The following is a 24,444-nucleotide window of genomic DNA, read 5'->3' on the forward strand; positions in this document are numbered from 1 at the left end:
CGTGGGGCTGGCGCAGGCGTGGGGAGCGTTCGGGGGCAGCCTAGGGGTGTTAAATGCTGAGGAGCTGGGTGTGAGCGGGGCCAGTCCCTGCACCCAGCTCCTGCGGCGGGTCACCTCTGGGTGCTCTTTGCTTTCTCCCGCAGGGCTCACCTGACCCCCAGCACATCAGCGGGACTTTCACCGTGGGCTCCTGTGGCCGGCATGGCCGAGAGGCCCCGAGGCCAGCGCAGGAAGCAAACCCAACCCCGGCGCAGCCCTGGCAAGGGCTCGGGGCTGACGCACGGGTGCCACAGCGAGGCGGTGTGTGGTGAGTGTGACTGCGGGTCCCCAGGAGTCACGCGTGGCTCCTGCCTGGCCTCCCAGGGGCCCGCGGGTCCCATGCGGTTGGGTTGTGCTGCGCCTCGCGTGGTGCCTGGCTGCTGCGGGGAGACCCTAGGACCCCACGTCACCACGGGGCAGGGGGTCGCTGGAGGGGGGCTGTGCGCACACGTGCGTGTGCACGGACGCAGGTGTGTGCGTTTGCACGTGTGCGTGCACGAGGGCAGCGGTGCACGGGGAGGATCTGCATGGAGGCAGCCTGACTGCAGCATGGGTACGATAGAGAGCAGCTGCCTGCCTGGAAGGAAATTGCACTGTTGGGGCTGCGGGAAGGGCGTGTGTGAGGGCACGCGTGTGCGAGGGCACGCGTGTGTGAGGGCACGCGTGTGCGAGGGTGCAAGGGTCTGCACCAAGAAGCACGGCAGCACTTGCATGTGGGGTCTGTGCGCTCCCCCCAGGAGCAGCATGCACACGTGTGTGCACCTGCTGGGTGCTAGGGTGTGTGTGCACATGTGTCCTTGTGTGTCCCCAGTGGGGGGCGAGGGCCTCGCTCACGCACTGCAGGGGGTCCCCAACCCATCCCAGGTGTCTCCCCGTCCCCTGCACCCTCGGGTGCCCCGCTGAGCTGCTCTCCCCAGGTGAGAAGCTGAACTGCTGTGCTGGCTGCCAGAAGCACTTCCTCTCCGCCTCCTGCAGCACCCACCTGAGCACCCACCGATGGCTCCCAGGAACCCTTGTGCCCCCCAAGACCCTGGGGACCCCCGGTGAGCCCGGGACGTGGCCCCAGGGTCTTCGGCATGGGGGTGCTTTGGGAGTGCACGGGGTGCTCAGTGCAGGTGCTGTCTCCTATGCTGAGCTAGGCCCTCCCAGTGGGCCCCCCTGGGGCACCCATGGGTCCCTGCCAGACCCCAACCAGCCTCTGGATCTGTCCCTGCCCAAAGCAGGGCGGGAGCCCCGCCAAGAGCACCCCGGGGTGCTGGCGCTGCCGCGCAGCACCCTGTGCCCCCCACTGCACCCGCTCCTGCCCGAGGTCCCCCTGCCCTGCTTCCTGCCCACCCTGTCCCAAGAGCTGGTCCAGTGGGTGCTGCCAGCTGGGACCTGGGAGCAGCTGGTGCAACTGGTGAGGAGGGAGCTGGGAGGGCACTGGGAGGCTGAAGGAGCCCTGGGCAGTGGGGCTGGGTGCTGGGGGGCAGTGGGAAGGCTAGGGGGGCACTGGGAGGCTAAGGGAGTCCTGGGTGGCAGGGCTGGGTGCTGGGGGCCACTGGGAAGGCAGTGGGAGGCTGGGGGAGCCCAGGGCGCTGGGGCTGGGTGCTGGGGGGCACTGGGGGGCTGTGGGAGCCCAGGGCGCTGGGGCTGGGTGCTGGGGGGCACTGGGAGGCTGTGGGAGCCCAGGGCGCTGGGGCTTGGTGCTGGGGGGCACTGGGGGGCTGTGGGAGCCCAGGGCGGTGGGGCTGGGTGCTGGGGGGCACTGGGAAGGCTGAGGGGGGGACACTGGGTGGTGGGGCTGGGTGCTGGGGGGCACTGGGAAGGCTGAGGGGGGGACACTGGGTGGTGGGGCTGGGTGCTGGGGGGCACTGGGAAAGCTGAGGGGGGGACACTGGGTAGTGGGGCTGGGTGCTGGAGAGTGCTGGGGGGGGCACTGGGAGGGTGTGAGAGCACTGGGAGGTGGCACTGAGTCCTGGGTGAGCATGAGGAAGGCTGAGGGGATACTGGGAGGCTGTGGGAGCACTGGGCGGTGGGGCTGGGGTGGGGGGGTGCTGGGCAGGTGCAGGGGGTGCTAAGCTGACGGCTGCCTGCCGCAGGCGGGGGTCCCGGCGTCCGCAGGGCCGGCGGAGGGCCGGCAGGGGCTGCCGCAAGGCGCGGACGGGCGCTTCCTCTGCGAGCTCTGCCCTAAGCGCTTCCGCAAGGGCAGCTCGCTGCTGCGGCACCGCTTCGAGCACACCGGTACGGGGGCGCCGGCTGGGCGCTGGGTGCAGCACCCAGGGGTGCAGGGACGGGGCTGGGGAGGGGGAGATCGGGCGCGCGCCCTGACAGCCGTGCCCAGACCAGCGGCCGCACCGCTGCCCGCTCTGCGCCAAGGCCTTCAAGCACAAGCACCACCTGGTCGAGCACCGGCGGCTGCACACGGGCGAGAAGCCCTTCTGCTGCGGCCGCTGCGGCAAGCGCTTCTCCCACTCGGGCTCCTACTCGCAGCACGTGCACCACCGCTGCCGGCCCCGAGGGGTCCTGCTGCAGCCCCCCCACCCGCTGGGCACGGCCGGCCTGCCCCGAGGGTCCCTGGGCACCCCCCAGAGCGACCCACCGGGTGCCACCGGGCTGCCCTGAGGGTCCCCGGTGCAGCCCTGCGACCCCCAGGCTGCTCTGAGGGTCCCTGCAGCCCCCACATCCCCCTGGGTTCTCCCGAGGAGCCCTGGGACGCCCCCCCCCCCCCCCCGAGCAAGTCCCCAGCCCTGGCAGAGGGAGGCCTGATGCTGTTTGATGAATGACTGAAATAAATAAATTAAAGCAACGAGCTGGGAGAGGCCTGGACTTGGAAGGTGCACGGGGCTGGGGCTGGGGGGATTTTTGGGGGGGGGGGGGGGGGCGGGGGCTGTGGTGCCTAGCAGAGCCTGGACAGCAGGGCTCCCTGCAGCTCGGCTGCGGCTGGGGAAGGGGATGCTCCAGCAGAGCTGCCCCCCCTCCCCTTTTCCCCCCCACGAACCTGAAAGCAGGCTGGGAAGGTTTTTTTGGGGGGGGGGGCAAGCTGATTCAGGGGCTGTATGAGCCTGTGCAGCGCCCCCCCCCCCCCCCCCCAATACAAGCTTGGCATGGGTCTGTACAAGCCCATAGGGCCCCGTGCAGGCCCATACCAGCTCGGTGCAGGCCCATGCACGGCTGTAAGGCTTGGTCAGGGCCCCTATGGGCCTCTAGGACCCAGTGCAGGTCCATATGAGCTCAGCATGGACCTGTACGAGCCTGGTATAGGCCTGTATGAGCCTGGCACAGGCCTGTATGAGCCTGGCACAGGCATGTACAGCCCAGAAAGCCCAGCACAGCGTTCATGCGAGGCCGTAGGGCTCAGCAAGGGCCCATACAAGCCTGCAGGTCCAGCACAAGCTCCTTGTGGGCCTGTACAAGCCCGTAGCGCGCCCCTCCGGGTGCATGAAGGGCACCTGATGCAGTGGCACAAGGGCAGGTTCCTGAAGCTGATGGTTTCCTCGGGGCAATTTGGGCTTTCGAAAGCCATGCAGTTAGTTATTTTGTGGTGTTTTAAACAGAAAAGGGTTTCCCAAGCAGCTCGCATTATGGCAGGATGTTGCAGTGACCCAAGAGCAAGCAGTCTGGGTAGAGGTACTAGGACATTGCTCTAGTTGAAATTCCTAAAGATGCCTCAGTAAACCAGCACCACTGACCGGTGGTTGCAACATGAATGGTGCTTGAATCCTCTGACATTCGCCCACCAGCGAAGGCACAACACTTCTCCCACGCACATTTCTCAGCACAACGGAAGAAAAAATTGTATTTTCTCCCAAAACTTATCCCATAAAGTAATTGAAATCTAATCTCACATCACCTTCAGCCATGAGCGCAGGGCAGCTCTGCCTGGAGGACGAAGGGTTTGCAGAGTGTTGGTGCATCGTCATTAAGACGTCAAAAAGAACAGACAAATCGCATGGGATGGCTCCTCGGACACAGCGCTGCCCCCAGAGCCGGCGCAGGCCAGCACGGGACGGACAGGGCGAGGGCGTCTCGTGAGAAGGGGGTCTGCACGCGCAGGAGTGGTCTCGGACGGGGCTGACCACAGTGACGCCATGCAGAAGCGGGGGCACGAGGACAGGACGAGGAGGTCTAGACAGCCGAGGTGTGGTTAGGGCTGGGAGAGAAGGGCCCTGGGGGAAGACGTGGCTCAAAGCAGCGAGGGGAGAGCAGGACCAAAGCTAAAATTTATATAAAACCCAGAGCCAGCCCTGGCAGCAACAGCACAACACACAAACCTTCCCACGCGCAGCTCACGGCTTGCAGGGAGCCATTTATTTCTGTGGATACAAGACGTGGACACATGAGACACTACAACCAGACGGCAGGCAGCGGCTCCGTGCCCGGCAAGCTCTGGCAGTATTTCAAGAGGAGATCGCCTTGTTTTCCTTCCTTCGGAGCCTTTCGCCTCTCCGTCCATGGCTACAGTACGTGCTGGGAACGCTCCCTTTGAGAGCAAAACTTGCTAAACACAGAGAGGGCACTACCTGAGGAATTCCTGCTCAGCTTCCCACGCGGACGTGCTGCCAATGCGTTTACACATTACCTTCAAAAATATATATACACACACATAAATGAAAATCAACAATGAAATGGTGAGTGGGCAGTGCAAAATCAAAATGGTAAATTAAGGAAGAACTCAGACAGGTTACTGCACGGTAGGTATGAGCCAACCCCTCAGGTTAGGAGTACGGAGCATCCTGCGCTCATCCTGCTGCCTACTCTGCACAGCAAGGGAAATCTTTCTTCTGTTTGCAGGAATTACAACCTCAGGATGCCAAACTTGCAGAGCAGAGAGCAACGAGAGCAGGGCGGCCATGGCTTCTCTGCCCCAGAGAAGTGTTTTGGTAGGAATCAGTCCTAACCGAGTAGCAGGGACCGGTGCGCTGCAGACCTGGCTCCACCAGCCACAGTAAATCGTGACTTAACTCGCACCTTGATCCAGATGCTCCTCTCAGCATCCCCAGGAGTTGTGCTTGGTTTGCCAAGCACTGGGGGCTCCTCTGTCCCACTCCCTTCCCCTTGAAAAGGCTGACAGGTCTTAAAAATTGCGAAGAGGGGAAAAAGACCTCTCCCATGTGTTGACAGGAAGTCCAAGGTCCTGCCCAAAGCATCAGGAGCTGCAGACAAGCTCTTCACCATCTGTTGGGAGCGCAGGGTGCTGTGCTCAGGCAGCCGTGGCTGTGCCAGGACAGGCGCAGACACTAGCTCTGAGTGAAGGCATCAGCCCACACCACTATGCAACATACGGACTCAGTACACGAGCTCGCGGTGTGCTTTTCCCTGGACTTCCTGCAACACCTTCTCCTGATTTCCTGCCACAAGTCCTTTAGCAAACAAAGAAGATCCTTTCTCCGTTCTTCTCTCCTCCCCAAAAAGACCCTGCTCTTGCCAAGGTCTGCCCCAACTCCAAAAAAAAAGTTAATCCCACAGCTGGGATACAATTTGCCATTTGTTCAAGGGGGATATGTTGTCTTATGAGGATGCGGGTGGCTCAAGGCTGAAACTGAAGGGGAAGAGCTTGGGAGGAGCCAAGTAGGCAAAGAAACTACACAGGGCCTTTCCGCTCCGCGGATGCAAGCGGCCCGGGAAGATCCCGCTGTCCTGCCCCGAGTGAGCTGGGTCAGACAGAAGAGCAGAGCAGGAGGAAACCCAGGATGGCGACCGGTCGGCGCCTGTCCATCGGGGTGAGAGGGGTGTCCGGCATCCGTGAGTCACAAACCAAGTGGTTAATTTGGTTATTGTCGCTGCCCCTATGAAGCAGGGAGGAACGGGGCTGTAAGCCAAGCACAAAAAAAAACCCCGAGCCTCACCTCTCGCTTAGCTAAGGAGCAACACGTATTCCTTCAGGGAGGCGGGCAAAGGCAGCTCCTTCACGGCCTCCGGCAGGAACTGTACGCCCAGGCTGCGGCGCACGGCGTAGCGAGACAGTGTCTTTAGGGTGCCCGGGGCAGAGCAGAGCAGGGTGAGCTTTTCGCAGAGTTGCTGATCCCTGGTTACCTCCCGGGGCATGTTGCCGTTTTTCCGTAACTCAAAGTGTCCAATAGCCCGGTGCAGAAGGTCGAAGCAGGCATCTTCACGCTCCGTGCCCAGTCCTCTGACCAGCAGCGCAACCAGCCGCGAGATGGGGGTCTGACCTTTCAAATTGACCACTCGGACCTCGGCTCCGAAGTCGAGCAGGATGCTCACGCTCTCCAGGTTGCCTTTCATGGCAGCCCAGCTCAGCGGCGTGTCGTTGTTGTAGTCGCGGGCGTTCACCAGGGCGCCGTTCTCCAGGAGCGACCGCACGCACTCCGCGTTGTTCTTGAAGGCGGCCCAGTGGAGCGGGGTGTCCTTGTTGCCGTCCAGCGCGTTGGGGTTGGCGCCGTATTCGAGGAGGATCTCGACGCAGGTCTCGTCCTTTTCTGCGGCGTAGTGAAGGGCGGTTCGGTTGTAGCCGTCCAGGGCATTAACCTGCGTGAGAAGGGCAAGGGAGGAGATGGGGAAAAGCAAATTTGCTGGTGAAGGTGCTTCCCAAAGGCTCCCAGCACTGACCCAACTCCGTTTGTTCCTCCTGACGCCAGGGAAAGTTTCACCAGCGCTTCACAAAACCCTTTATTCCTGCAGCACGTTTGCATGCCTCATCTCCAATTTACAGAATGGAAAAACGAGGCACGGGAAGGGGTACAATCTGCCTAGAGGAAGTGCCAAAAACCAGACAGGAAACCTAAAACTTTTTAATTCTTCCTTTAGGCTTTCACCACAAAATTATTTTCCCTCCCCAGACGAGCTGGTGCCTGTGAGCTCTCAGGCACAAACGCTTCGATGATACGGAAAGGACCTCCCTGCTTGTACGATATAACTTTGGCTGGGAAAAAGCACGTTTGCCTTTTGAAGGAGCAGCACAGCTGCTATTGACATAAAACAAAGCACAAAAGTGGCATAGCTTAAAAACGTGGTTGATTGATAGTTCTGTCTCACTGGGAAGAAGGAGGCTCAAACTTCAGCTGTTTATCACAGCCCATCTGCAACACGGCAATGCGTCTCGTGCGCTCACGACTTCCTGGACCCGTTTGCATTTTTTAAACGCTTTTACCTCTGCTCCCTTCTGCAGCAGCAGCTCTACGCAGTCCGCGTCAGCCACCATACACGCGCAGTGCAGCGGTTTCAGGGTGCCATGCATGCAGTTCACATCTGCTCCCTGCAGAAACACAGGAAACCACAGCCAGGATTAGCGAACCCACCTGTTCTTGGCCTGTTTCCATCACGGCCTCTGCGCCGCAGCGGAAGCAATCCTCCGGCCAGTTGCTTCCAGCTGATGAGCCAGCGAGGCCCCATTACAAAATGTTTATTAATAGACATCCTGGATACATAACGCTCCTGTGCAACCCACGAGGTTTGTTATGAGGCTGGATGTGGCGCCAGCCAGGGCTCCTCGTGCTCAGTGCTGCGCAAATACCAAAGAGATGCTTCTGGCCACAAAGAGTTCACACTCAGGCTGACATCCTCGCAAAGCGGAAGTGCCTGACAGCACGTGCATCTGCTCCCTTCCCAGCTGATCTAGAGCTAAGAAATACATCGATTTAATTATTCATCCCCAAGCAATTCTTAAAGAAACCTGGATGCCCCAGAGGTACAGAATAACCCGTGCAGCCACTCGCTGTCCTTGCTCTGGCTCTCCGCGCTAAAAGGATCCAGCACCAAGAGAAGAGGCTGCTGCGAGGTCGGCACATCATGCAGTCCGCTGACAGGCCAAGCAGGCAGCTCTGCCTCCTTTCCAATATCGCCCGTGAATAAGTCAGCAGCTGTTTAAAAGCCATCCACAAGCCTCTGACAAAGCCTCAGCTGCTGCTCCTCAGACCCAGAAGCGTTTTCCGGTGGCTCTGCAGCACGAGGCAGCGCGTCGTACTGCCTTGCTGCAGAGCACACTCAGCTCGGGGAACCTGCCTGCTTTGAGAGGGCACCTCTGAATCGCCGAGCTGATTTAATACACTTTGTGGAGATCTTGTGAGCTGAAATAGCCCAGCAGCTGCCTGGATCAGTCAGGCTTAAACAGGACTCTCCGCCATTAAAAAGACAGTAATCTGAACTGACAAGAAGCTCCCAGACTCCCTCCGCACGGGGCTGAACAACGGATGAACTGCAGCCACAGGAACGAAACCCTGATGCTGAGACGTGCTCAGGCAACCTACAGGAGTCCAGCACGCAGCGCTCCGAGCTCGGTTGCAGCTGAGAAATAAACCTGACCCTGTCCTCGATCGGACGGAGGCAGGAACTTTCCTGCCAGCACCGAGCCATGAGGCAGCCTGTTAACTCATGGGGCTGTTCCACCTCTTCCCTTTCAATTATAAAGATTCCCCTGAAACTCGTTTGAAGGAGAAATAGAGCAGCCCAAAACAGCTCTGAAACCCCAGGTGCTTAACGCACTGCGCAGCCCAGGCGGCTCAGCAGGGTCTGAACAACATCAGCTGAACGAGGCAGGGCCAGAAGCCAAGACACAGCAGCTGCTGCCCCAGCAACGAAGGGCTCGCTGGCCCCTGGTAAACTTGGAGAAGAGAGACTGCTTTCTGTGGCACCCGTAAGCAGCAACAGCCAGAAAATTTAACAGACTCTTGCTCCCTATCGCTCCCTTCCTGGAGGCCTGAACCACAGTGTATTTATCAACGCCAACCCAGTGATGGCGTCACGTTCGGAGAACGCAAAAAGAGAGGTTAAAATAGAAACAGCAGCCGGTCCTGTGTTTACAGCGCGCGATCTCTGGAGCTCTTCACGGGCTGCTTGCCCCCGCCGGGGCCGTCGCACCCAGGAAGCCCCGACACAAACCTGGGGGCTGAGCCACCCCCAAGGGCCGCGCTCGCGTCACCGCTCCCCAGGTGCGCAGGTGCTCAGCGGGGAGGGGACGGCGCGAGCGAGCAGGGCGGAGGCAGGCCGAGCCCCCGGGGGGAGCCCGGGGGGGGGCCTCAGCGCCCGTCTCACCCTGCCGATGAGGTCCTCCACGTTGTCGTGCGGGAAGGAGCGGATGGCGGCGATGGTGCGGATGAGCCGCTCCGAGAGCGAGTACTTGCTCTGGATGCTCTGCATGATGTACCACATAGTGCAGGTCGGGCGGCCGCGGCCTCCGCATGCTCCGGGCGGCCTGCGCCGAGGGAGACCCCTGAGCCCCGGCAACCGCCACCGAGCCGAGCCCCCCCTCACCGGGCCCGGGGCTCCCCCCACCCCCGTGGTTAGGCCTCAGCACCCCCCACCCGTGCTGGATGACTCCCCCACCCCCACGGTTAGGCCTCAGCACCCCCCACCCGTGCTGGAAGACCCCCCCACACCCCTGCAGTCAGGCCCCAGCACACCCTACCCGTGCTGCAAGACCCCCCCACACCCCTGGGTTAGGCCTCAGCACCCCCCACCCGTGCTACAAGACCCCCCCACCCCCACGGGTAGGCCCCAGCACACCCCACCCATGCTGGAAGATCCCCCCACCCCCGGGGTTAGGTCTCAGTACCCCCCACCTGTGCTGAAAGACCCCCCCCCACCCCCAGGGTTAGGCCCAGCACCCCCCACCCGTGCTGCAAGACCCCCCCCCACCCCCACGGTTAGGCCCCAGCACCCCCCACCCGTGCTGCAAGACCCCCCCACCCCCACGGTTAGGCCCCAGCACCCCCCACCCGTGCTGCAAGACCCCCCCACCCCCGGGGTTAGGCCCCAGCACCCCCCACCCGTGCTGCAAGACCCCCCCACCCCCGGGGCTAGGTCTCAGTACCCCCCACCCGTGCTGAAAGACCCCCCCCCCACCCCCGGGGTTAGGCCCAGCACCCCCCACCCGTGCTGCAAGACCCCCCCACCCCCGGGGTTAGGCCCCAGCACCCCCCACCCGTGCTGCAAGACCCCCCCACCCCCGGGGTTAGGCCCCAGCACCCCCCACCCGTGCTGCAAGACCCCCCCACCCCCGGGGCTAGGTCTCAGTACCCCCCACCCGTGCTGAAAGACCCCCCCCCCACCCCCGGGGTTAGGCCCAGCACCCCCCACCCGTGCTGCAAGACCCCCCCACCCCCGGGGTTAGGCCCCAGCACCCCCCACCCGTGCTGCAAGACCCCCCCACCCCCGGGGTTAGGCCCCAGCACCCCCCACCCGTGCTGCAAGACCCCCCCACCCCCGGGGCTAGGTCTCAGTACCCCCCACCCGTGCTGAAAGACCCCCCCCCCACCCCCGGGGTTAGGCCCAGCACCCCCCACCCGTGCTGCAAGACCCCCCCCACCCCCGGGGTTAGGCCCCAGCACCCCCCACCCGTGCTGGACGACCCCCCCACCCCCGGGGTTAGGCCCCAGCACCCCCCACCCGTGCTGCAAGACCCCCCCACCCCCGGGGTTAGGCCTCAGCACCCGCCACCGGCGCTGCGCGACGAGGCCGAGGGGCGCCCGGGCCCGGTGCGAGCTGCTCGTGCAGCGCCGAGCCGCCGGGGAAGGGAAGGGGGGTCCCGGGGGGGCCGCAGGGCCGCACTCACCCAGCGCGGCCGCTCGACGCCCACCTGGACCGACCGGCGCCGCCGCCGCCGCCACCCGGAAGGGGAAGGGGCGAGGGAGGAAGCGGGGGGGGGGGGGCCCCGCAGGTACGGCGCATGCGCAAGGAGCGGCCGCGCCCCCTCGTCACCCCCCCCCGCCTGCTTCTCCGCCAATCCGCGCCCGGCTCCCGGCCTTAGATCTGCCCCCTTCTGGTTCTGCGCCAATCGGCTCTTCTTCTCTCCCCGGAGGTCCCACCCGCCCATGCCCTGCTCTCCTCCAATCCCCACCTCCGCTGCTTCAGGCTCCTCAACGGGCTCGCCTCCGCTCGCCATCCTGGTACACGTCACAAGCCCCGCCCCCCCACCCGCCTCTCCACCAATCCGCCCTCTGCCCGCTGCGCCGGCGCGTCCCGGGGAGCCCAGCTCCCGGCGTCGCCATGGCAACGGGGCCTGCGGCACCCCCCCCCCCCACCGGGCCAGGGTGTCCTGTCACCGTGCTGGGTGACACCAGGAATCACTGCCCCGGGTGACAAGACGTCATTGTGGTGGGTGACACCAGGATGTCAGCACACCGGGTGACAGGACGTCACCGTGCCGGGTGACAGCGGGGTGTCACCGCCCTGGGAGGACCTGGGGTTGGGGCTGCCGTCCCCCTGGGCACAGCCCACCGCTGGCTGACTGGGGGCTGGATCCACCTCCGGGGGGGTCCGAGACACCGTGACGGCTCCTCTGGCCTTGCACACCCCCAGCGGGCTGTCGTCACAGCCGGCTCGGAGGGATGGGGGTGACCCGGCAGCCTGGCGGGTGTCAGCCCAGATTGTGGGTGACCCAACACCCTGACAGGGTGACAGCCCAGCTTTGGGGGGACCTGGCACCTGGATTGGGTGACAGCCCAGCCTGCGGGTGACTCAGCACCCTGACACAGTGACACCCCAGTCTGTTGGGGTGACCCAGCACCCTGACACGGTGACAGCCCAGCCCAGCCCTACAAGGCGACAACAGGACTTGCAGCACCCTAACCCTCCTTGGGCTCCTGAAACGCTGGTTACAACGGGAGCCGCTGCGCCGGTGGAAACCCTGGCATCGGGTGACACCGCAGCGGGTTAAAACAAGCTCCAAATCTGGGCAGCCAGTTCACCGGCTGAACAACAGGCGGCTGCCAGCCTGACCCTCCTTCACACTGCCGCGCAGCCCCACAAGGGTTAAAACCATAGAGCTCCGTGCTGCGGCTGTAACCAGCCGGGGAACCAGTGGGGAGTTGTAACCCAGGAGGAACCGCCCCGGCCCTGGTCCCCCCCAGCCCTCCCCAGCTGCAAACATCTGGGGCAGGGCAGGAATTTGGGGGTGGGGGTGCAGAAACACCGCCATCCCCACCCGCGTCTTCCAGAAACCACATCCAGCTGCAAACATCTGGCACAAGACAGGCTGCGTTGGGGAGCAGGGCGCCCCTTCCCGCTCCCCAAGCCCCATCCAGCTGCTAACATCTGGCAGAAAGCAGGATATCGGGGGGGGGGACTTTGTCCCTTGCCCTGTGCCCCTCCCCGGGCCCATCCAGCTGTGAACATCTGGCACAGGGCAGGATTTTGCAGGGTGCAGAAAGATCCCGTATCCCCCTGAAAGCCCCCTCCCAGCTGCCACATCCAGCTGCAAACATCTGGCAGGAGGCAGGCTATTCGGGGACTGGCAGAGGAACCCCATCTCTAGTCCTATGCCCCCACCCAGCTGCAAACATCTGGCACAGGACAGGATGCTGGGGGGCATAAGGACTCCCCGGCCACCTCCAATCCCCCTCCAGCTGCAAACATCTGGCACAGGGCAGGATGCTTGGGGGGTGCACAAGGCCACCCACCCCCTCCAGTGCAATACAGCTGCAAACATCTGGCACAGGGCAGGATGCTGGGGGGCATAAGGACCCCTCAGCCGGCTCCAATCCCCCCTCCAGCTGCAAACATCTGGCACAGGGCAGGATGTTTGAGGGGGGTACAAGGACCCCCCCACCCCCCTCCAGCACCACCCAGTTGCAAACATCTGGCACAGGGCAGGATGCTGGGAGGGGGGCACAAAGACCCCCCCCGCCGCCTCCAATCCCCCTTCCAGCTGCAAACATCTGGCCGGAGGCTGCGGGGGGGGGGTCACCTTTCCCAAACACCCTCATTTCTTTGCCCCGCCTGCCCCACGCTGCCGCCCTGGCGCTGTGGGGCAGGATGCCGGGGTGATTGGGGGGGGGGGAGGAGGGGAAGGATGCTGGAGCCCCCTCCCTCCCTGAGCCCCCTCCCCACGCCCCCCCTCCTGGCCCTGCCAGCCCCGGGGGGGTCCCGGCGCGCGTGGCGGCGGGGGGCCGCGGCGGCCCAGGCACCGAACCATAGAGCTGCGCGATCCGCCAGCTCCTAGAGCTCACGGGCCGCGCGGGCGCTGGGGGATGCCATACGGCCAGGCCCTTCCGTTGCCGCCCCCCCCCCGCCGCCGCCGCCCCCCGCCACGGCCACCCCTCACCCCCCCCCCCAAAAAAAAACACCCTCCGCCAGGCCGGTCCCCAGCCAGGCCGGCCGCAGCGGTGAGTCGGGGCCGATGGCCGGGGTGGGGGGGGGGGGACCAGGGGAGGGTGGCTGGGTACCGCCGGGGTCGCATCCTGCCACGATGCTGGGGTTGGCCCAGCCCCGGGGCTCTGCCCCGTGCCGGGGTCCCCGTGGGCCGGGCGGCCTCTGCGTCACCTCCTGGCGGAGGGGGCCGGCGGGACGGGGTTGGGGGGGGGGGTCGCATCCGGCACGAGCCAGGCCCGGGGGCGGGGGGGGGGTCGCAGCCTCAGCACCTTCCTATGCATCACTAGGGGAAACTGAGGCACGGAGGGGCTACGGTTTGCCCTGGGATCGCCCCTCAGCCCAGTCCCGCAAAGGGTCCCCGGTGCTGGGGCCACCCCTGGGTGCCCCCGGCATCACCCCGCGCGTTTTGCCTGCTCTCTCCTCCCGCCGGGGCAGGGTTTCCCCGTGTGAGCGTGCCGGGACGGCGGCGATGGAAGGCGAGGGGCAGCCGCCCGCCCTCGGGCCCCGGGACGCCGAGCTGCCGGAGGGCAACTCCTCAGGTGAGCCCCCCCCCAAAAGCGGCGTCTGGCCCCCGGGAACAGCCTATTCCGGGGGACGACGGGGTGCCCTGGCAGGTGGCCCATGGGCTCCGTCCCACCGGCCTGCCCCGATCCCGGGGTGCGGGGATGTCCCGAGCCCATGGCACGGGGATGCCCTGATGCTGCAGCCTGGGCTGCCCCGATCCCGGGGTGCGGGGGGTGCCCCGATCCCAGGACACAGGGACGCTCTGACCCCATGCTGTGGGGATGCCCCGCTCCCATGGCATGGGGATGCCTCGAGCCCGGCGCGCAGGGATGCCCTGATCCCGCAGCGTGGGGATGCAGGGATCCCGCAATCCCACGGTGCGGGTCACCCCGATCCCGGGATGCAGGGATGCCTTGATCCCACGGCACGAGGATGCCCCATTGCTGCAGTGTGGGGAGGCCCTGATCCTGGGGTGCAGGGATGCCCCAACCCCAGGACGTGGAGATGCCCTGATCCCAAGATGCAGGGATGCCCCGATCCTGAGATGCAGGGATGCCCCGATCCTGGGATGCAGGGATGCCCCGATCCTGAGATGCAGGGATGCCCCGATCCTGGGATGCAGGGATGGCCCGATCCCGGGATGCAGGGATGCCCCGATCCCGGGATGCAGGGATGCCCCGATCCCGGGATGCAGGGATGGCCCGATCCCGGGATGCAGGGATGCCCCGATCCTGGGATGCAGGGATGCCCCGATCCTGAGATGCAGGGATGGCCCGATCCCGGGATGCAGGGATGGCTCGTTCCCACAGGCTAGGGATGCTCCGATCCCACAGCATGGGGATGCCCCAGTCCCGGCGTGCAGGATGCCCCGATCCTGGGGTGTGGGGAGCCAGCTGCAGCGTGGAAAGGGAATTTGGGCTCTCAGACCCCCTCTGCGGAGCTGTTCGCACCCCTGTCCCCAGCTGGGTGCCAGGCTCTGTACGAACACGCTGACCCTCACCCTGCGCTCCGGGGGATGCTCCGCCAGCATCCTGCCGCACCCCCAGGCTGGATGCTTGTCCCCGGGCAGGGACAGGGTGGGTTGGCAGGGGACACGTGGTGTTGGCTGAGCTGGGAATTAAATCTGGGCTTAGGAGGAGGAGGTGGATGTCTCATGGCTGTCCCCATCCTGGAGAGGGGACAGAGAAGGGACAGAGGGGATGGAGAAGGGATGGAGAGGATGGATAAAGGATGGAGGAGATGGAGTAGGGATGGAGAGGATGGAGAAGGGATGGAGAGGATGGAGAAGGGATGGAGTAGGGATGGAGAGGATGGAGAAGGGATGGAGTAGGGATGGAGAGGATAGAGAACATGGAGAAGGGAATGGAATAGGGATGGAGAGGATGGAGAAGGGATGGAGAGGATGGAATAGGGATGGAATAGGGATGGAGAAGATGGAGAAGGGATGGAGAAGGGATGGCGAAGACGGAGGAGGGATGGAGAAGATGGAGAAGGGATGGAGTAGAGATGGAGAAGATGGAGAAGGGATGCAGAGGATGGAGAAGGGATGCAGAGGATGGGGAAGGGATGCAGAGGATGGGGAAGATGGAGAAGGGATGGAGAAGGGATGGAGAGGATGGAGAAGGGATGGCAAAGACGGAGGAGGGATGGCGGGGACGGAGAAGGCGCCCTGGGGCCGGAGCCCTGCGCCTGCCCCGTCCCCGCGTGCCGGCGCCCAGCTGCGCTCTCCCCCGCAGCCGGCGCCGGGCCGGCGAGCGCCGCGGGTTTGCGGCCAGCGACTCCAACCTCCGGCGACGAGACGCCCGGGCGCCCGGCGAGGCCGCGGAGGAAAGGGCCGGCGCGGCGGCTGGGCAAGGCGGCGGGCCGCGAGCGGGGGGGCCTGCGGCCGCTGAAGGAGCTGCTGGGGCTGCGGCGGGCCCGCCTGCGGCCCACCATCTGCAGCGAGTGCGGCAAGGGCTTCAGCCGCAGCTCCGACCTGGCGCGCCACCAGATCACGCACACCGGCGAGAAGCCCTACACCTGCGGCGCCTGCGGCAAGGCCTTCAGCCAGAACTCCAACCTGGTCACCCACCAGCGCATCCACACCGGCGAGAAGCCCTACGCCTGCGGCGCCTGCGGCAAGCGCTTCAGCGAGAGCTCGGCCCTCATCCAGCACCAGCGGACCCACACCGGCGAGAAGCCCTACTCGTGCGGCGAGTGCGGCAAGCGCTTCAGCGTCAGCTCCAACCTCATCCGCCACCGGCGCACCCACACCGACGAGAAGCCCTACATCTGCGTCGAGTGCGGCGAGGCCTTTCGCCACAAGTCCCAGCTCCGCCGGCACCAGAAGCTGCACGCGGCGTGACGGGCGCCGGGCCGGGCCGCCGAAGCGGGCAGACGGGCGGGATGGGGAGGGTTTCGGGGGGGGGGGACCGCTGGGGGTTTCCCTCCCCACCCCGGGCGCGGGACGCCGACAGGGACGGGGCGCCGCGGCCGGGCGGTGCGGGAGCTGCAACGGGAGCCGCCGTGGGTTTGCGGAGGTCGTGTCGGCGGGTCCCGCACGAGCCCCGGGGCTCGGAGCATCCCTGGAGCCATCGTTGCACCCCCGGGGCCATCGTTGCATCCCTGGAGCCATCGCCTCATCCCCGGGGCCATCGCCGCATCCGTGGGGCTATTGCCACATCCCCGGAGCCATCGCTGCATCCCTGGGGCCATCACTGCATCCTTGGGGCCATCGCCACATCCCCGGAGCCATCGCTGCATCCCTGGGGTCATCACTGCATCCGTGGGGCCATCACCTCATCCCTGGGGCCATCGATGCATCCCCAGGGCCATCGCTGCATCCCTGGAGCCATCGTCACATCCCCGGAGCCATCGCCACATCCCTGGGGCCATCGCTGCATCCCTGGGGCCATCGCCACATCCCTGGGGTCATCACTGCATCCGTGGGGCCATCGCCACATCCCCGGGGCCATCGTCACATCCCCAGAGCCATCGCCGCATCCCTGGAGCCATCGCCGCATCCCTGGAGCCATCGTCACATCCCCGGAGCCATCGATGCATCCCCGGAGCCATCACCGCATCCCTGGGGCCATCGTCACATCCCCGGAGCCATCGCCGCATCCCCGGAGCCATCGCTGCATCCCTGGAGCCATCGTCACATCCCCGGAGCCATCGATGCATCCCCGGGGCCATCGCTGCATCCCTGGGGCCATCGATGCATCCCTGGGGCCATCACCGCATCCCTGGGGCCATCGTCACATCCCCGGAGCCATGGATGCATCCCCGGGGCCATCGTCACATCCCCGGGGCCATCGATGCATCCCCGGGGCCATCGTCACATCCCCGGGGCCATCGCTGCATCCCTGGAGCCATCGTCACATCCCCGGGGCCATCGTCACATCCCCGGGGCCATCGATGCATCCCTGGGGCCATCGCCGCATCCCTGGGGCCATCACCGCCCTCACATCCCGAAACACCCGGGACCGGCCTCGAAATCCCCGCGGGCGACAAGGGCAGGCAGCACCGGGGTTTGGTGGGGGGGGGCGTTTCGCCGCCTCGCTCCGCGAAATAACTCAAATAAACGGCGGTTTCCCCGAGCGGTGGCTTCGGCAGAGCCCGGTGTCCTCGTGCCTCGGCGCCCAGCGGCTTCTCGGGCGGCTGCTGCCACCGTTCGGCTCCCAGCACCCCGCGCCCGGGGCTGCGCCGCCGCCCTGCTCGGCCAAACCCGAATTTGGAGGAGGCCGAGGGTGCGGAGCCTCCCCGGGGCAGGGCGGGCGCCCGGGGGCTGCCTCGGCTTTGGCGGCTTGCCGAGGCCCCGAGGGTTTGCAAAGAGGTTTTGCTAAAACGTTGCCCAAAACCCCGGAGCCCCGGGGTGGGGGGGGGCAGCCGAAAGCTTGCCGTCACCCCGCCGACAAAGGCGAGCGCTCGCCTCGTTGCATCATTTTCGACCGCTATTTGCACATGGAAAAAGCTCGAGGCTGGAGCCGGAGCCGTTAAACAAAGCCCGGCGGGGGGGTTGCGCTGGGTTTCGGCTCGTTATTTTTTAAGCCATCCGCCCCCCCCCTCCCAAAATCACCCCGATCCCCTTTCCAGGGGTTAAAGCAGCTCCGAAACATTTCCAAGCCTGTAAAAGCAGCGATTCCCATCGGCGGAGGGGGCCGGACACCCCCCCCCGCCCTGGCCGGAGGGGGATTTGGGGACCCCGGAGCGTAGTGGGGTGCGACGGGGGGTCGGTCGCTCTCCCCCCCCCCCAATCCCTGCCCGGCCTTTCCCACCTCTTTGCTTGCAAAGAGCCCAGCGGAAAAGCATCCGGCTGCCTCGGCTCCCTGCGAGCAGGCAGCACGGCCGGGGGAATGGGATGACGCTGGGACCTTCCTGTTCCCGGCCTCCCCCGTAAGCCCTGCCTCGCGGCCGGGGGCCAACGCCAGCCCTCGGGACCCCCCATTCCAGAGGAAGCGGCCCCGAAAGCAGGTGCCCCCCCCCACCTCCGCCATACCCGCACCCCCATCCTTCGGAGAGGTGAGTCGCAGGGAAGGGCGATGGAGCGGGGCAGGAGTGGGGGGGGGAAAGCGGCATCGCGGGAGAAACCGCTGCCCTTGGGGGGTGGCCGGGCAGCGGGAACGTCCCCCCCCATCCCGGATGAGCCTTCTCCGCCCCCCCCCTCCAACCCCAACCCCGCTCCGCCCGGACGCCGGGGCCCCCAGCTCCGGCTCGGGGCTGGAGGGAGCCGCCGGCAGCGGGGGTCTCGCCGGGGCTGCGGGGCTTCAGCGGGCGTCCCGGCGCCTCCGGTTTCCTTTGTGCCTGGCAAACGCGGCCGGGGGGGGGGGAAACTGAGGCACGGAGAGGGGCCGGGAGGGGAGCCGAGCCCCCGGCGGCCGGCGACGGGGGGGACGCGGGCACGAACGAGCCGGGGTCAGGCCGCGTCGCTCGAAATGGCCAAAAGAGGCTGGAAAAAGGGCCACGTCCCCCCCCCCCCCCCCAAAAAAAAAAAAAAAACCTTCCCCCTTCCCTCCCCGTCGCCGCCATCGCCCTCTGCCCGGGGCCGGAGGGACGATGCCGCGATGCCCGGCCCGGTGATGCCCCCCATGCCCACGCCGGGGCTTTGGCGGGGGGGACACAAACCGCTCCCCCCCCCGGTTCTCGTTAGCACAACGATGCATGGCGGCGGGGAGAGGCCCGCCGGACGCCTGGGTCCTTGGTAGCGCCGGCTCAGAAAGGCGGTTCGGCCTCGTCCCGCGGCGCTGGGGGGGGCGACGCGGGGAAAGGGCGGCTCCGTGCCTCGGTTTCCCCGGGAAGGGGCCCAGCGTCTTTGTGCACCCTGGAGGGACCGCAGGCACTTTTGGGGTGCGCTAGGCACCCGTGGGCACCCGGCGAGGGAGGTGCAGGTGCCTTTCGGGGTGCCCCGGGCACCCGGAGGGCGTGCAGGCACCTTTGGGGAGCACAGAGCACCCCGGAGGGGAGGGGGTGCAGGCAACTTTTGGGGTGCACCAGGCACCTTTGGGCACCCCAAAGGTAAGTGCAGGCACCTTTCAGGGTGCATTAAGCATCATCTTTGGGCACCCTGGCATGGGGGTGCAGGCACCTTTGGGGGTGCACCAGGCACCTTTGGGGTGCACTAAGCACTTTTGGGCACCAAAAGGGGGATGCAGGCACCTTTTGGGGTGCATTAAGCACCTTTGGGCACCCTGGGCTTTTTGGGTGCCCCAAGCACCTCTGGGCATCCTGGCAAGGGTGGGGAGCCCTCTTTTGGGGTGCACCAGGCACCTCTGGGCACCCTGGGGGGGGTGCAGGCACCTTTTGGGGTGCATTAAGCACCTCTGGGCACTCTGGCAGGGGGGTGCAGGCACCTTTGGGGGTGCATTAAGCACCTTTGAGCACCCGGGGGGGGTGCAGGCACCTTTTGGGGTGCATTAAGCACCTTTGAGCACCCGGGGGGGGTGCAGGCACCTTTGGGGGTGCATTAAGCACCTTTGAGCACCCTGGCGGGGGGGGTGCAGGCACCTTTTGGGGGGGGTGCATTAAGCACCTTTGAGCACCCTGGCGGGGGGGTGCAGGCACCTTTGGGGGGGTGCATTAAGCACCTTTGAGCCCCCTGGGGGGGGTGCAGGCACCTTTGGGGGGGTGCATTAAGCACCCTTGAGCACCCGGGGGGGGTGCAGGCACCTTTGGGGGTGCATTAAGCACCTTTGAGCACCCTGGCGGGGGGGTGCAGGCACCTTTGGGGGTGCATTAAGCACCTTTGAGCACCCGGGGGGGGTGCAGGCACCTTTGGGGGGGTGCATTAAGCACCTTTGAGCACCCGGGGGGGGTGCAGGCACCTTTGGGGGTGCATTAAGCACCTTTGAGCACCCTGGGGGGGGTGCAGGTACCTTTTGGGGGGGGTGCATTAAGCACCTTTGAGCACCTGGCGGGGGGGTGCAGGCACCTTTTGGGGGGGGTGCATTAAGCACCTTTGAGCACCCTGGGGGGGTGCAGGCACCTTTGGGGGTGCATTAAGCACCTTTGAGCACCCTGGGGGGGGTGCAGGTACCTTTTGGGGGGGGTGCATTAAGCACCTTTGAGCACCTGGCGGGGGGGTGCAGGCACCTTTTGGGGGGGGTGCATTAAGCACCTTTGAGCACCCTGGCAGGGGGGTGCAGGCACCTTTGGGGGTGCATTAAGCACCTTTGAGCCCCCTGGGGGGGGTGCAGGCACCTTTGGGGGGGTGCATTAAGCACCCTTGAGCACCCGGGGGGGGTGCAGGCACCTTTGGGGGTGCATTAAGCACCTTTGAGCACCCTGGCGGGGGGGTGCAGGCACCTTTGGGGGTGCATTAAGCACCTTTGAGCACCCGGGGGGGGTGCAGGCACCTTTGGGGGGGTGCATTAAGCACCTTTGAGCACCCTGGGGGGGTGCAGGCACCTTTGGGGGTGCATTAAGCACCTTTGAGCACCCTGGGGGGGGTGCAGGTACCTTTTGGGGGGGGTGCATTAAGCACCTTTGAGCACCTGGCGGGGGGGTGCAGGCACCTTTTGGGGGGGGTGCATTAAGCACCTTTGAGCACCCTGGGAGGGGTGCAGGCACCTTTTGGAGGGGGTGCATTAAGCACCTTTGAGCACCCTGGCAGGGGGGTGCAGGCACCTTTGGGGGTGCATTAAGCACCTTTGAGCACCCTGGCGGGGGGGGTGCACGGGGGGGGGGGTGCAGGCACCTTCGGAGCGCACCGGGCTGCGGCGGGGCCGCCTCCCCCCCCCCCCCCCCCCGCCTCCGGCGCCGCGGCGGGGCCGGCGCCGGCGCGGAGCCGCCGCCTCCTCCGGGCAGGAAGCGGCGAGAGGCGCCGCCGCCGCCGCCGCGCGGGCAGCTCCGCGGCGGGGCCGCGCCCGGTGAGGGCCGGGCGGGGGGGGGCGGGGGGGGGGCGGGTTCCGTGCGCCGCGGCCTCCCCCCCCCCCCGTTCCAGGCTCCCTCCCCCCCCCCCCCCGGCCGGTTGCACCATCCCGCTCCAGCAAGATGGCCTCGGCCACCGAGCCGGCGGCGGCCCCCCCCCCGACCGTCCCCCCCCCCCGGGCGTCCCCCCCCCCGACCTTTGCAATTGCCGCTTGCGTGGGAAATTTGGGGCATCCGGTTCTGCAAATCCCCCCCCCCAACCCGGGATGGAGCCGGATCCCCCCATCCATCTCCCCCCCCCCCCATCTTCCTCCCTTTCCAGGAGTGGGACCCATTTCCCAGCCCTCCCGAGCGGGTGCAATGGGTGGGGGTCAGGGTGCTGCGGGGGGGTGGGGTCCTCGCAGGGACAGCAGTAGGGGGGAAACCCACCTGGGTTGGTTTTTTTTTTCCCAAATCCGCCCCCCTCTCTATGGCTGCGGGGGGAGCCGCTCGCCTGGCCCCGCACAGCTGAGTCCCCCGGTGCGGGATCGGGGCAGACATCGTGGGGGGGGCGGGGGGGGGGGCTGGCAGCACCCAACCCCCCCCCCAACCCCATTCCAGATCCGTCCGTGGGGCTCCAGCCCCATAACCGGCTGTGTTTCCCCTCCAGGTCTCCGGAGGCGGCTGCGAGAGGCCGGAGCAGCGCCGGGACCCGCCGACTTCCCCAGGAGCCGAGGTACCCCGAGCGCCGGGGGGCGCAGGCCGCAGCGGAGCGGGGTGTCACCCCCCCGCTTCCCGCCCCCGAGCGAGATCCGGGAGCCGGCGGAGCCTCCCGGTGCCGCTCGCAGCCCGTAACGGCCCGTTTTCCCACCGTGCCCTGAGCCGGATGCCTGGGACCGGCCGTTCCCCAAAGCCGGATGAGACCGGAGGAGCTGGTCCCTCGCGGCTCCTGGGAGCGGGCTGGCACGAGGGCACCTGGGGGCTCCCTAAATCCTCCTCCTCCTCGAGGGTCGGTGCTGGAGGAGCCCCAGCGCTCTCCCCGCGCGGGACACGCCGTGGGGCTGGAGCCCCGGCGTTAGCAGCTCCGGGCTGTTTCCAGCTCCCTGGGGATGGCGTTGAGCCCGGCTGTCAGGTCCTGCCCGCGAGCAGCGGGAAGCAGGCCAAGGCCAAGCAGGAAACAAGATGCAAATTTTTAACGGGTGGGAGGAATTAACGATCTCAAGGGATCGGGCCTGCTGGAGCCATCCAGGCCAGGTACCGCAGGAGGGAGATGGCCGAGGCCGAAGGAGGGTTAGGGGCCGCCCAGCCGGTCTGGGGCTCGCGGTGCCGTTGGGGGACGCAGAGCAGGGACAGGCGGCCAGGGAAGCTAACGGCCGGGGTGTTTCCACGCTCCCTCGCAGGACGCCTGGGTCCATCTGCCCTCCCCATGGAGCAGGAAGAGCCCTGCGTTGTGGAGCTCCACGACTCGGATGACACGGAGATCGTCCGCAGAGTCTACATCGGTGAGGACGGGGCAAAGCTGGGCCGGGACCCCTCGGCGCAGGGGTAATGTGGGGAGGGGGGAGCCCTGGAGAGGCGGAGGGGACAAGGGAGGGTGACAAAGCCTGCACGGGAGCTGGGAGATGCCCACGGGGATGACTCAGGCTTAGCTCAAGGCTGGAAGGTCCCAGCTCTGGGTTTCAGCCCCCTTCCCTGGCCTCTCTCTGCCCCGCAGCCGATGACGGCATCGTGAGCGACTGCGAAGACGAGGTCCTGCAGCACGAAATCATCCAGACCGTCATCCCGCACAGCCCGCTGGCCCCCAAGGCCAAGAAGAGAGCGCCACAGCAAGGCGTCAGAGCCCGGTCCCGGGCGCCGGCCGACGGCTCGGGCTGCGTGGCGGACGGGCCGACCCCGGGCTACGGCGAGGAGGAGCAGGAGGGAGGCGGGGGGCCGCCGGGCCGGCACCGGGGAGCCCGCCAGCGCCCCTTCATCTGCAACGAGTGCGGGAAGAGCTTCAGCCACTGGTCGAAGCTGCTGCGGCACCAGCGGACTCACACCGGCGAGCGGCCCAGCACGTGCGGGGAGTGCGGGAAGAGCTTCAGCCAGAACTCGCACCTGGTGCAGCACCGCCGGACGCACACCGGGGAGAAGCCGTACCGCTGCGGGGACTGCGGGAAGAGCTTCAGCTGGAGTTCGAACCTCATCCAGCACCAGCGCATCCACACCGGGGAGAAGCCGTACACCTGCGGGCAGTGCGGGAAGAGCTTCACCCAGAGCAAGAACCTCATCAAACACCAGCGCACCCACTCGGGCGCCCGGCCCCACCGCTGCGGCCAGTGCGGCCGCGGCTTCGCCCAGAGCACCAACCTGCTCAAGCACCAGCGGGTGCACGCCGCCCGGAGCCAGCCGCCCCCCTGCCCCGAGTGCGGCGAGAGCTGCCGCGACGGCGCCGAGCTCGAACGCCACCGGGCCCAGGCCCACGGGCACGAGCCCTTCATCTGCGTGGAGTGCGGCGAGAGCTTCTCCAAGAGCGCCACGCTCAACCGCCACAAGCGGGTCCACAAGCCCCTTTTCGTGCACTGAGTTGGGGGCTCGGGGGTGGGGGGGCGGCCGCGGGCTGGCCGACCGCGGGGCTGGCCTGTGGCCGGCTGGGTCGCAAGCAGGTGGGACCGCGGACCGTCCTGTGGCCACAGTGCCACCGAGGGTGGCTTTTGAGCTGTACCGGGCACTGGCCACGAACCCTAACTGTGGTAACCAGCAGCCACCAAACGCTGCCTGGTCCATCAGCAGCGGGAATGAAGGTCCACGGTGCTTCTTGTGGCCCTGCCCCGGCCAGACACAGGCTGAGCGCGGCCACCCCAGGGCTCTCGCTGTGGCCGAGCCCTGGAACGCGCGACCTCAGCGAACCCGTAGGGGTTGGACCCTATAGATGTATATAGTAGAGGGCGGGAGGGGGCCAGAGGGGGAACGTGTAAGGTAGAAGCCATACTACACTGCAAGGCGGCCACTTTGCCGAGGGGAACCAGCGCCAGGGGCTGGCAGGGCTGCCTGGCCGGGCGGTCGGACGCGGTGTGCGGATGGACAGTGCCTCGGCTGTAGAATAAAGTATTTCTGTTTGGGGGAACGTGGATTATTTTGTGCCTGGGGCGCCTCCGAAGGGAAGAGCCCAGAGCCACTTGTGCGAGGGCATCGGGGAGAGAGCGGTGCTGGGTTTTAAGGCAGGTGAGGCTTTGCTAAGTTCTTACCTTGGTGCAAAGGGCAGCGAGAGGGGCCAGGGCCAGCCCACAGCTGCGCTGGGGGGCCGGAGGATCTTGGGAATCCCCGCTGCGAGAGCTGCGGGATCGGGAAGAGCATGATTTCCTCAGATAAGGCCGGTCTGTATCGCGTGATCTTTCGGGCTGGAGCAGGCCCCCTGTTTCGCCTGGCATGACTCCACTTTGGGAGGAGTCCCAGGTTGTTTTTCCCCCTCTTTGCGTGCCTCTCCGCCCCTGCCCAATCCTACCTCCCGCTGGCTGCAGAGGGCTGAATTCCTGCCCTTGAAACCTTCCCGGTTCGAGAAGCACCAGATGC

The 24,444-nt window shown here is 66.3% G+C and overlaps 2 protein-coding genes across 3 annotated transcripts; one reads left to right on the forward strand and one right to left on the reverse strand.

Moving 5' to 3' along the window:
* Positions 1–2,006: 2,006 nt before the first annotated feature.
* Positions 2,007–24,324, forward strand: LOC138062523 (zinc finger protein 135-like). Its single transcript, XM_068921120.1, has 10 exons — positions 2,007–2,037; positions 2,143–2,262; positions 2,351–2,623; positions 3,229–3,324; positions 6,092–6,511; positions 15,306–15,911; positions 17,914–18,069; positions 21,563–21,628; positions 22,293–22,394; positions 22,607–24,324. The coding sequence occupies exons 1-10, from the start codon at positions 2,007–2,009 to the stop codon at positions 23,455–23,457; spliced, it is 2,721 nt and encodes a 906-aa protein (XP_068777221.1). The 3' UTR covers positions 23,458–24,324.
* LOC104152242 (ankyrin repeat and SOCS box protein 8) lies at positions 4,302–10,674 on the reverse strand. 2 transcript variants are annotated; one of them, XM_068921095.1, is made up of 5 exons: positions 10,529–10,674; positions 9,010–9,169; positions 7,130–7,234; positions 5,868–6,507; positions 4,302–4,600 (listed from the first exon to the last, which is right to left on the reverse strand). In XM_068921095.1, exons 1-4 carry the CDS (start codon positions 10,642–10,644, stop codon positions 5,875–5,877), a joined length of 1,014 nt encoding a protein of 337 aa, XP_068777196.1. In that variant the 5' UTR covers positions 10,645–10,674; the 3' UTR covers positions 4,302–4,600; positions 5,868–5,874. The 2 variants fall into 2 exon arrangements, with proteins under 2 accessions (XP_068777196.1, XP_068777197.1); XM_068921096.1 differs by having other exon boundaries at positions 4,302–6,507; positions 10,529–10,612.
* Positions 24,325–24,444: the final 120 nt, after the last annotated feature.

This window comes from Struthio camelus, chromosome 28 (genome assembly GCF_040807025.1).
Source record: "Struthio camelus isolate bStrCam1 chromosome 28, bStrCam1.hap1, whole genome shotgun sequence".
NCBI lineage: Eukaryota > Metazoa > Chordata > Aves > Struthioniformes > Struthionidae > Struthio > Struthio camelus.

Excerpts from the sequence above, each read along its gene's own strand:
- LOC104152242 (XM_068921095.1), bottom strand. The coding sequence starts at position 10,644 with ATGCGCCGTACCTGCGGGGCCCCCCCCCCCCCGCTTCCTCCCTCGCCC. Across the intron at positions 7,235-9,009 it reads TGGAGGACCTCATCGGCAGG|GGAGCAGATGTGAACTGCAT; the intron begins GTGAGACGGGCG and ends GTGTTTCTGCAG. Across the intron at positions 6,508-7,129 it reads TGCTGCAGAAGGGAGCAGAG|GTTAATGCCCTGGACGGCTA; the intron begins GTAAAAGCGTTT and ends CTTCTCACGCAG.
- LOC138062523 (XM_068921120.1), top strand. The coding sequence starts at position 2,007 with ATGAGGAAGGCTGAGGGGATACTGGGAGGCT. Across the intron at positions 2,263-2,350 it reads GCACCGCTTCGAGCACACCG|AGCCGTGCCCAGACCAGCGG; the intron begins GTACGGGGGCGC and ends GCGCGCCCTGAC. Across the intron at positions 21,629-22,292 it reads CGACTTCCCCAGGAGCCGAG|GACGCCTGGGTCCATCTGCC; the intron begins GTACCCCGAGCG and ends GCTCCCTCGCAG.